Source organism: Haliotis rubra, unplaced genomic scaffold (genome assembly GCF_003918875.1).
Source record: "Haliotis rubra isolate DU_JTF1 unplaced genomic scaffold, ASM391887v1 Scf108, whole genome shotgun sequence".
Classification (NCBI taxonomy): Eukaryota; Metazoa; Mollusca; class Gastropoda; order Lepetellida; family Haliotidae; genus Haliotis; species Haliotis rubra.
The window spans coordinates 1,354,201-1,366,578 of NW_025764981.1; the positions used below are offsets into that span (position 1 = coordinate 1,354,201).

At 43.0% G+C, this 12,378-nt stretch overlaps 1 protein-coding gene across 1 annotated transcript in view; it reads right to left on the reverse strand.

Moving 5' to 3' along the window:
• Nucleotides 1-12,378, reverse strand: part of LOC124281185 (Werner syndrome ATP-dependent helicase homolog) — a 45,018-nt gene that overhangs the window by 15,891 nt on the left and 16,749 nt on the right. Inside the window, 6 exon segments of the mRNA XM_046717216.1 lie at nt 210-405; nt 3,412-3,443; nt 5,479-5,585; nt 9,311-9,437; nt 10,532-10,612; nt 11,655-11,865. Of these exon segments, the coding sequence (XP_046573172.1) occupies nt 210-405; nt 3,412-3,443; nt 5,479-5,585; nt 9,311-9,437; nt 10,532-10,612; nt 11,655-11,865 (754 nt within the window).

Below are 12,378 nucleotides of genomic sequence, written 5' to 3' on the forward strand. Positions count from 1 at the left end.
TAATAATGTTGTTTATTCAAAAAAATCAACAAGAAAACGGTCGGTATAGTGGGAAAATGATCAGGGCAAGTGATTTTACATGTGCCACTGCACCGGAGTACACTAGCAATTATAAAGTTATTTCCACCCCTGCTAAACACTTGACATTGCAGCACCCATCTCCCTTGAACGTGATGTGAACCCTGTTTCATCTAAACTCAAGACCCTACCTGACAGTGATGGAGATAGACTTGACTCTCTCCTCATTCAGCATGTCCTGCAAGGGCATGACATTGAGTGTGTTGCTCGGTGACGTTCGGTACTTCTGTAGCCACTCTCGACCCTGGCGGGATACACTGACCGTGGACCCGAATCCATGTTCCACTGCCTTCTCTGTCAGGTAGCCCTCGAAGAGCAGGCACTTCCCTACAACATGGCACATCATCATGGCCATCAATACTAGGGTCGTCACAAAATATCAATACAGTACTTTCAGTCCATCATTGCTGTTTAATTCTTTATACAAAGTGTGCAGTGGATGTCAGTTATCCAAAGGATATGTCAGGGTAGAGACTGCGATCTGGTAGAATCAGAGATTCTACCAGTAGAGATTGCGATCGGAGTCTCTACCAGTAGAGACTGCGATCGGAGTCTCTACTGGTAGAATCCGATCCTACTAGTAGAGATTGCAATCGTAGTCTCTACTGGTAGAGACTACGATTATATGGAATAACCTATGCAAGCAAGTGCAAGCTTATGCAAGCAAGTATAATAAGTGGGGATAATGTTTTCCTATTATTTGCCAGTTATAATTGAACTTATTTATTGTTATCTTGTTAACTTTATTTGTTAAGTCTGTTTTGGAGTAAGGTATTTTGTTTTTGTTTTTTTGAGTGGAGTCCAAATTTGGCAGCTTGGTCTCATGATGTAAAACAGTGTTACAAAACATTTTTATTTTTTATTTTGATATTGTTTACAGTGAGGTGTTAAATGTTTGTTATCAAAGTCTCAGTTAAAAGTAGGAAGTTCATTCAGATGTATTTCAAAACTTATGATCAGTAATTGCTATAAAACACTGCTTTCCAAAGAGGTGGGGAAATGAAAAGCTTGCGTCATTGTTGAGGCAATGCTCGACCTGGGCTGTTAGTTCACATATCTTTACTTTAGTTTAAGTTTGAGTACATATTGTAATTTATTGTTGTTTAAAACTACTAAGTTTAATGTTTGCCAGTTAACTGCTCAGTGCTGATTAAATACCTGACCTGCCTTACTTGGACCTGTTGTTATTAAACAATAACAGTTGATCTCTTGATGAAAGAAGTTGACTCCCAAAAACATGTCCATGACTCCCTCTCATGACACCAGGGGAGTCATGATGACTCCTAAATTTTTATGCCTAGGGCAAACACTGATTATGCAATTGATCTTGCTTGTAATCAGTTTTGTAATATATGTATATATTGTAATATGATCTCTCGAGTTTCTACCAGTTGAAGACGATTGCAGCCTCTACTAGTAGGATCGGAGTTTCTACCAGTTGAATTGGAAAATGTACTGGTAGAATCTCCGACAGATACATGAAATTTTATACCTGTATACTGATGGGACACTGGGTGCAATGGGGTAGCCTACTGGTTACAGTGTTTGCTTGGCATACCAGAGACCTGGGTTTGATTCCCTACATGGTACAATGTGTAAAGCCCATTTCCGGTGTCTCTCGTGCTAACATTGCTTGATATTGCTAAAAATGGCGTAAATAAATACTCATTAATTCACCTTATAATGCAATACATTTGTAAATGGTTCATACTGCAATATTTTATTGGTGTTGTGGTAAAATGGGCAATCTATAACCAGTTCACAGTCTTACACCTCAGCTCTTCTATCTGAGAGCTAACTCTGTTCACATTGAGATTTGGTCTCATATCTGATAAGACACTTGAAGGGGTGGTGGGGTAGCCTAGTGGGGTAGCCTAGTGGGGTAGCCTAGTGGGGTAGCCTGGTGGGGTAGCCTGGTGGGGGTAGCCTTGGTGGGGGTAGCCTAGTGGGGTAGCCTAGTGGGGGTAGCCTAGTGGGGTAGCCTTGTGTGGGGTAGCCTAGTGGGGTAGCCTAGTGGGGTAGCCCTGGTGGCCTAGTGGGGTAGCCTGGTGGGGTAGGGTGGGGTAGCCTGGTAGCCTGGGGTAGCCTAGTGGGGTAGCCTAGTGGGGTAACCCTGGTGGGGTAGCCTAGTGGGGTAGCCTGGTGGGGTAGCCTAGTGGGGTTGCCTTGTGGGGGTAGCCTAGTGGGGGTAGCCTAGTGGGGTTGCCTGTGTGGGGTAGCCCTAGTGGGGTAGCCTAGTAGCCTTGTGGGGTAGCCTAGTGTGGGGGCAGCCTGGGGGGTAGCCTGGTGGGGGGTAGCCTAGTGGGGTAGCCTAGTGGGGCAGCCTAGTGGTGGGGTAGCCTAGTGGGGTAGCCAGTGGGGTAGCCTAGTGGGGTTGCCTTGTGGGTAGCTTAGCCCAGGGGGTAGCCTGGTGGGGTAGCCTGGTAGCCTGGTGGGGTAGCCTGGTGGGGTAGCCTAGTGGGGTAGTGGGGTAGCCTAGTGGGGTAGCCTTGTGGGGTAGCCTTGTGGGGTAGCCTAGTGGGGTTGCCTTGTGGGGTAGCCTAGTGGGGTAGCCTAGTGGGGAAGCACGTCACGCCTATACCCGGGGGAGATTCCCCTCATGGGCACAATGTGTGAAACACATTTCTGGTGTCCCCTGCCGAGATATTGCTGGAATATTGCCATTGCTAAAAGAGTCGTAAAACAAAACTCAATCAATTTAAGACACTTGTACATGATGTCATCATCTAAATGACATTGGTACTATTGTTGGTTAACATTGCACTGTGCAATATTCTCACTGTATGATGGCAAAAGTCTGGACAAAAAATTAGTGATTGACATCATCAGCCTCTATCTGCACCACTGGCATCAACAATGTTAATGAGTCTGACCAACTAACCTGTGAGCAGTGACTAGCCACTGACCCCCTAGCCCGTGGCTAGTAAAAATCCAGTCTGGCCAGTAAATCTCCAGTCATTGTTTAGCTATACTACACTTTTAAATCCTGCAAGATTTTGGCCTGATAAACATGTTCATCATGATGATGACGAAACCTGTGCCATGCCGACAATATCTCATTCTCATCTTTTGCTTAGTTTCTACATTCAAATTTTGGGCTAGTGAATTATTTTGTGGGCTAGTAACTTTCAGGCATAGCTAGCCCGACTGGCTAGCAAAATGGGTAAACTATTTCGCACACTGCCTGTTAGTCACCTGTGAAGACAAGCATGGGTTGCTGAACGTAAATTTTAACCTGGATTTTCAAGAGTGTTAAATGTCATGTCACAATGGATCATTACTGAGCAACTCCAACAAACATACTAACCAATACTATTATTTAAATCCACCTACCAAATGCTTTCCACCATTTTAAACTTCTGTACCTGTAACACAAGAAGGTGAACACAGTAAATTACGATGATAAACAGGTTTCATTAAACTATAAACTATCCAAACACATACCCAGTGATTCATCTAGGATTTTAACCTCAGTACCTTTGACAACCTGTTTAGGAAACAAATTGATGTTACACTTGATACTGAATTGTTAAAAGGAACTTTAACACTGTACCCAGTGCAAAAAACAAAACCAAAGTATTAAAGCCTCCTTCTCTAATTTCCCAGTGATATAAATGACACCTTAGACTCAGTATAATTCGTTACACTGCTATACTGAGTCTAACAAAACCTTGTGGAAGGACGCATCAGGTAACCTTTGGGCGACCTATGACCGTCCAATCAAAGGCGAGACAGACAAACGGATTTAACCAATCAGAAAACGGCTACTATTTAGGGTTCGGCAGGACTTACAAATTGGATTTTCCCGTCCCCGGTCGCCAACACTGATCTCCCAACAAACGAAAATCCGCATAAAACACAGATATTTGACCTACAGAATATACGCTTTGGGGTTCCTGTTGACATGGCTATAATTAGCGAATATTTCCGCAAGTTGAATACTGAAAAAAAACGCTATTTTCAGCGAATGTTTACTCACTGCTGTGGCGTGTATCACTCGGAAGCGATCGTACGGAAAATAGCATTCGGAACCGTTCGGGTACAAACTTTTTCGAGGTAAAAGTTCAAATGGTATGTGCGAATGTCCACTTTCGCGATTTGGTAAGCTGTGTTCTGATTGGTCAATTGAAAAGGTTACCTTACGCGACCTTCTACTAGGTTTTGTTAGACTCAGTATAGCAGTGTAACGAATAATACTGAGTCTAAGTTTACTTAGACTGTGCTGACTTGGAGCAAAGCAACAACCTCTGAGCAGGTTCCGAATCCCTGAATACCTGTGCTAGACATTACAGGGTCAGCTTTCGTACTACTCTGGTGGTTAAAGCCAAATATGTTTTGTGAATCATACAAGCTTAAACAATTCAGTTCAACATCTGAAACGCATTCTTGGCGAAAACAGTTACATCTTGCAGAAAGTGATTGTGACATTACAACTATCATCTGTCAAAGTATGGGAGTTGTGCTTGCGCAGTTTTGGCTGTAGGAAGTCTGTCAAGAGTTCACTTAATGATGTTGATAAGGTTTGTTGTTTTTTTAACACCACACTCACCAATATTCCAGCTACTGTAAACGTACTTATTTTCGCATGGTGCAATTTTCGCGGAATTGACAGTTTAGACTACATCGCAGCGGTCAATTATTCGCGCAATCAGTAATTGCCGGAACTGCCAGCTGTCTCTTTGGCCGCCACTAATAGCAGTGAAAACAAACAGAGTGGCTTAACCTGTCAGGCGGCGTTTATTGCTTACTCACAGGAAATCCCTATCTGTGCGATATACTAGTACACAGTAATCCGTTTACTCACGGAAGAGATGAAAAACACATCAGTCTTATGTTCCGAATTCTGACGATCTGACGAATTAACTTCTACTGTATATGAAGCTCTTTGTGATTTCAAACAAGCAGGGTTGTTGTGAATGAGATGATTGAGCGTTAAGTGACTATTCGCTTCATGATGTACTGGTAAAAAAAATCTTAATGAATAAATAAAATACTGCTGTATTATTTCTTTCCAAGTCGTTTCATGGTAATCTGTTTTGTATCAAACCATCTGTCATGTGTGACAGGTTTATTCGCGGTGTATAAATTTTCGCGCTAAAATGTTTTGCGTGAAAATAAAACCTGCGCGAAATATAATACGTTTACAGTATATTGCGACAGTCCGTATATAAACAAGTCTGGACCAGACAATCCAGTGATCAACAGCATGAGCATCGATCTACACAACTGGGATACAATGACGTGTCAACCAAGTCAGCGAGCATGACCACCCGATCCTGTTAGTCGGCTCTTACGACAAGCATGGGTTGTTGAAGACCAATTCTAACCAAGAATCAGTGATAAGAATTTTTCAAGGATCGGCCTTTGATCAGCTACTTGTTATTTAACTGGAGGACGTACTTGCCAGTTCCCCAGACCTTGTCCTTGGTGAAGCGTTGGATCTTCTGGTTGTTGGACCCCACGAGGAGTTGTATCGGGGCAGTGATGCCAAACCAGCCACCCATAGCCTGGAGGGAGAGGACAACGGTCAGAGGGGGGTCAGCACGCTATTTTGTTTGTTATAGTGCAATGTTTCAGGTGTGCCACTGTAGGAGTGAATGTTACCGTATATGACCGTCTATAAGCCGAATTTTGAGGACCAAAAAAAGCAGTCTGTAGACTGTAGACCAAAGTTAATAATTATTGGTAACTGCCAGTTGTCTGTGGTCTGTGTTTGCCGGGATTAGGACCCCATCGCGGGGGATCGACTTATGCATGAAACATATAATTTTGACACTGATTTTAAGGGTCAAGTTTGGGGGTCGTCTTATCCATGGGGTCATCTTATAGACGGTCATATACTGTATGAATGTTATGGGTCCACAATATGAATTCACAATGCTTTTCAGAAAGAACATCATCCATACAGAAAATCATCAAGACATGATTATCATCAGACAATCATACCAAAATACAATCACTATAAGACAAGTATCCCATGAAAATAATTCTGAGACAAGTATCGCATGAACATTTTTACAAACCTGAAGAGGTTATGAATTCTTTGAAGAAAGTCCTTGGGGTACATATAAGCATTAAAATGGCCATCTTAAAATACCTACGACAGTTGTAACAATATTTCAATAAAATATTTTACCAAACAAAAAACTTGTTTTGTTTAGTGAGATCACCCCTACAGGGCCCCTCACAAGGCCCCCTACAGCCAAGAGCAGGTAACTCTGGCTGCTTACCTCGTACCTCACTTTTCATGCTGAATGTGTAAGACAGAATGAGGGGAGGTGGTCGGCCGTACCCCAAGGAGGACTTTCTTCAAAGAATTCATAACCTCTACAGGTTTGTAAAATTCTTTTTCAGAAGAAGTCCTCCTTGGGGTACATATAAGCATAAGACAGACTCCCAATCATGGCGAGCGGTATTCTGTCCCAATCGGGAGCGGTATTCTGTCTGGCTAACATACCCTTAGTTCAATCGAAGGCACAGCCGAAGCCGAGAGAGAGAGAATAAACACACTTTCCGAGTCACGTGACCGCTAATGTCAATCAGGCGGGGGTGTACGCAAGGCGAGGGTAGAAGGAGCCTAGCTTATATGCTACTGGCGAAATTACAATGATGGACATAAGTCCCACCCCCCAACCATCAAAATGGGAAGGAATGTATGGGCAAGTCCTAAATATTCCGCTCATAATCCCAAACCAGAGAGGTGTGGTGCAGGGAGGAAAAACAGTGGACATAGCGTATAACAACGCTAGAGCCAATAAAATCGGTAAAAACCACCACCAATATGATACCACCACCGATAAAAATTGTGGAATTTTTATAACCGACACCAGGAAGTAAAACAGTCGTGACTTCAAAAACTCATTCGGCTAGAGAGTCACGACACTGCCCACTGGTGAGAACTGTCTGGCCAAACCGAGCACGTTCCCGTGAGTGTTTGTCCAGCTGATAATGGCGGATGAACGTACTCAGTCGGCTCCAAATAGCCGCTGAGCAGATCTCCTCAATGGGCAGTGCCGCGGCATATGCCTTTGATGTAGCCACTGCCCTAACCGAATGAGCCTTTAACCCATCAGGAATAGTTAACCCTTTGTGAGTGTAACTCATACAAATGGCAGAGACAAGCCACCTAGATATGGTCTGCTTGTTCGCCGGAAGACCAGCCTTACCACCGCCATAACAGCAGAACAGCTGCTTATCTTTCCTGATAGCAGCCGCTTATTTGATATAAGCCTTGAGAGTCTTGCGGACATCTAAGACGTGAGCGCGTCGAAGAGAGGTACCGGACAATTAAGGCTGAATGAAAGCTGGTAGTTCAATGGGAGCCGTTATGTGAAAGGCGTCTGCGATCTTAGGATGGTAAGAGTCTGGCAACCGAATACTGACTCTGTCTTTGTGAAAGACAGTCAGAGCAGGATCCCCTGACATTGCATGGATATCGCCTACTCGTTGGCTAGACGTTACCGCCACAAGAAAGGCAGCCTTCCAACTTAACAGCTGGAGTGAAAGAGACGACTGATCGTAAAAAAGAGGACCGGACATCCAATCAAGAACGATTGACAAGTCCCACTGGGGACTAATCCGCCAGACAGTCGGACAAGTTCTGTCCAGGCCTGCTAAAAAGCGCTGCACAAGAGGGTGTTGCCCCAAGACAGCACCGTCGGCAGGTACATGGAAGGCAGAGGTTGCCGTGGAGTAGCCCCGGATAGCAGACGCAGTTAAGCCGGCCTCTAACCGACACTGTAAAAACTCCAGCCAACTCCATCCCTCTGCCAACACACACCAGCGTGTATAACAGGCCCATCTATCCTCATATTGAAAGTTTGTCAAATCAAATTAATGGAATGAGTAGTGGTGATCCGATTAATTGAAATAATCGAAGATTGGTCGCAGTGACTAAACGACCAAGCAATCGATCATGTTTTCTCATAATCGAACACAAACAATTCTGGAACACTTGTTTTCATGAACAATATTTTTCACAAGGTTGGTTTAGTCTGTTACATTTCATAAACGCTACAAGCTCGTTCCAAGTCATGATTGAAGTTATCTTCAAGACTCCAAGAAATTTATGTTCCTAACATACTAGTCATCCTTTAAAGATGTGAATTTTAGCCCAAACCCCCAAAATAACTACATGTTTTTTTCCTTATTTTTTTGTGCATTAACAAATTTCATAAATGACGCTAACCAATTATTTTCAATGATTGATCAGTGGTAATGAACCAATCATCAATTATGAGATTTTTACCAATACCCAACACTAGGAACTAGGGGAAAATGCCTGACACATGGTACAACCCTGGTTATCATGGGCTTCCTCCACCAAGCAACGCAAACATACAAGGTGGTGATCCTGAGGCGATAATGTAGCGTTACAGGTAACACACCCCTTGGACTGCAAAAAACAGAACCGCGCTATGACTAATAGCAAGGACTGTTTAACATAGTGGAATATGCACACAATAATAGAGAAAAAAGCAAAGCACGGGCGATACTTAACTGCTACAGCAAAGCTATTAAAATACTAGCATAAAGCAACAATAGCAAAGCCTAATTGTGCACATAACTAACAAAGAGCAACATTTGTGAGCGATACGAAACGAACATGCTACAAAATCACTCAACCATAACTTACCAAAAAAACGCTGAAAATTTAGGCAAGCATAACCTACGTAATGAAATATGAAAACCTTACAATCCCAACTTCAACGGCTTACAAAGCCAGCAGAAGGGATAAAGAAGGGATCACGCGGTCCGCCATCGTGCCTGCCACATGGCTGGAAACAGCAAACACGCCGGCAAAGTTACAACAAATCATGAATGAAAAAGTCATAACGAAGATTCCAGCTAAGCCCGTAATGCGAAAAGAAGGAACCATACATACAGGGATTTGAGTCTTCTCACTCATTTCTCTATCGTAGACAGGCTTAAGCGTGTCTTTACTGGACCATGTACAACCATTCTTGACAATGACAGCATGAAAAGTGAGGTACGAGGTAAGCAGCCAGAGTTACCTGCTCTTGGCTGTGGGTGGTCTCACTAAACAAAACAAGTTTTTTGTTTGGTAAAATATTTTATTGAAATATTGTTACAACTGTCGTAGGTATTTTAAAATGGCCATTTTAATGCTTATATGTACCCCAAGAGGACTTCTGAAAAAGAATGTGAGATACAGTCATTTCAAACCAATCACCGCTAAACAATCACAATGACACGACCATCAGTATCTGACCTCAATGGCAGCGAAGAGATCCTTGGCCTCCCGTGAGTAGTCGACTGGTTTGTCCGGCGCCACAGTCCCAGCATCCATTCCCCAGTTCTTGGAGCTGTAGAAGCCCTGCCTCTTCTCTACTTCAATTCTGTGGAAAATAAGTGAGTGAGTGAGTGAGTTTGGTTTTACGCCGCTTTTAGCAATATTCCAGCAATATCACGGCAGGGGACACCAGAAATGGGCTTCACACATTGTACCCATGTGGGGAATCGAACCCGGGTCTTCGGCGTGACGAGTGAACGCTTTAACCACTAGGCTACCCCATCGCCCGTGGAAAATAAGAGGTGGTGGGGTAGCCTAGTGGTTAAAGCATTTGCTTGTCACACCTGTCGATTCTCAACATGGGTACAATGGTGTCCTTAGCCACAATATTGCTGTAATACTCCTAAAGGCAGTGTAAAACTCAACTCACTCACTCACTCTCTGTAGAAAATAAGAGACTCGAATCATCATGAAGACAATGTCACAGCAGGTCATTCTGTCCCAAAAAAGTTAGCGGACAGCCAGGGTTCCAATCCACAAAGCATTTGTAGAGCTACAACATTCGTAAGCCTATGATAAACAATTGAGTTACTTAACTCTTTGAGGACAGGAACATGGTTGTAACGTTACAAACTCTTTGAAGACAGGAACCGTGGCATTGGAAAAGCCTTGTAGGTAACACCATTTCTGCTGTTCCCTGCCATGATATTGCTCACATATTGCTAAGAGTGACATAAACACACACACATTTGAAGGGTTAATCCTACTTTAGCATGAGCAGCTGAGGAGGACGGTGGATGGAGGTTCATTACATCACATACACTGTCATGGATCTACTAGGTTGGTTTGTTGTTTAATGCCACACGTAGCAATATTCCAGCTAAATATGGCGGCCGTTTGTAAATAATCGAGTCTAGACCAGACAATCCACTGATCAAATGCATGAGCATCGATCTACGCAATTGGGATACGATGACGTGTCAACAAAGTCAGCGAGCCTGACCACCCGATCCCGTTAGTCGCATCTTACGACAAGCATGGGTTACTGAAGACCAATTCTAACCCTGATCTTCATGGGTCAGATCTACTATGAAATAAATAGTTAATTGGATGGATAGACAAATAATTACTTCATACTTTTTCCAAGTGATAACAGATCTACTACGAAAAAAATGTAAATGGTAAAAACGTTTTTCTTACTTTTTCCGACAGTTATCGCAGCAGTTTTCGGTGCCACCGAGTTCCTTCATCTCTCGCCCCTCGAAGTGAGCAAGTAACACTCTGTCAGGGAAGAAAACCTCATACTCAATTATAACTGCTCATGTTTAACTAGTATTTTCTAAAATATACTCCAAACATGTGAATCTAACAAGCATCAGTGGTACAGATATTTGTGATGTGATTCAACTCCTTTATGTAACCAGACAGGAATGGAAACCCTTCTAAATGTGTGCAGGTATAGCCGCCTGTGTTTCAAGTACCAGGAAACAACAGTGATAACTGAAAAACCATCAGCCCGCCTCCATGTACCTCCTTCTGCACTGGACAAGGCTCAGATGCTGCATCTCCAGTCCTCACCCCCCCCCCCCCTTTGTACTTCTTTCTCTGGGCTTAGATAAAAACAACCCATCTGAACTGAACTGAGGTCCTTGCAGCAAAATTAGAGGTACAATCCCAGTACTGATTATACTAAATGTTCTGTACATGAAGACAATGTTACAGCATTATTAATATATTTTCCGAGTCAGCACAGAACACATCTGAGGATTCATGTACAAACAATTATGTAATTTTCTGAATAAAATTGATATTTTATACTTATCCTGACTCATGAGGTGAGCAATAAGCATGAGTCAGGATAAGGAAAAATAAGAAATATTCTTTCCACTCCTGAACTTTATTATGATTATTTCACATAACTTCTGTATTTGTTCCAAATCTGGGGTATTAATTATAAGAAGTTAATTCATATATATTGGCTGGTTGGGTAGCCCAGTGGTTAAAGTCTTCCCTCATCACGCCAAAGGCCCAGGTTCAATTCCCCACATAAGTGTAAAGTGTGAAGCCCATTTCTGGTGTCCCCCGCCATTAAATTGCTGGTATATTGCTAAAAGCAGCGTAAAAACACATCTCACTCATTAATTTATTTATACATGTTGGGGGTGGTGTAATAATAAAAGAGTTTCTAGCACATCTTCTGTATCAATCAATCCCCGCTCCCATCAAATCACAGCCTTCTCCCCTTCCCTCCCATGTACCGACCTCCCCCTCCCACTAACCCTCTCCCCATCCTCCTCATGTCCCTCCTCCCCCTCTCACGTACCTCCTCCTGCACTGGGCTGTGTTCAGGTACTGCACCATCTTCCCAAGCATCTTCAGCTTGTGCTGACGGAATTTCTCGTTGTTGATTTCATTGATGAAGTGTTTGCTGACGTTGAAGTCTGCACCAGAGTAGAAGACGTGACAGGCGCTAGGCAACCCATCTCTCCCGGCACGCCCAACTTCCTGGTAGTACGACTCGATGTCCTTCGGAGCTGAAAACATAAGACAGTGAGTTTGAATGTAGATCAATGACAAATTCAGATCCACCAAGGATTTATGATGACCAAACTTATTTTGTTCAGTAGTAGTATAGACAATGGGGCTTCTGGGACACATGCCCGTGTTTCAACAATTTCGGCTCCTAAACCTGACTAAAAACAGGTCAAATTTGGAACATCATTTGGAGTCATCAAAACCAGTTTATAGAGAAATGCCAGTTCTACAAAAAGGCAACTCCTGGTAGTACAACTTGGTGTCTTTTCAAGCTGAAGACATGGGAGACTGTGAGTTTGTGTGATTATTGTTTCCAAGCTATATAAATCTGGATCCAGCAGGGAATAATTATCAATGATTCCCTACTTATTTTGTTCAGAATATCCTTATATTCCCCTTTTAATTATTGAATAGTACCTTAACACTGTTTCCTGGCAGTACAACTTGATGTCTTTTCTAGCTGAAGACATGGGAGACAGTGAGTTTGTGTGATTATTGTTTCCAAGCTATAT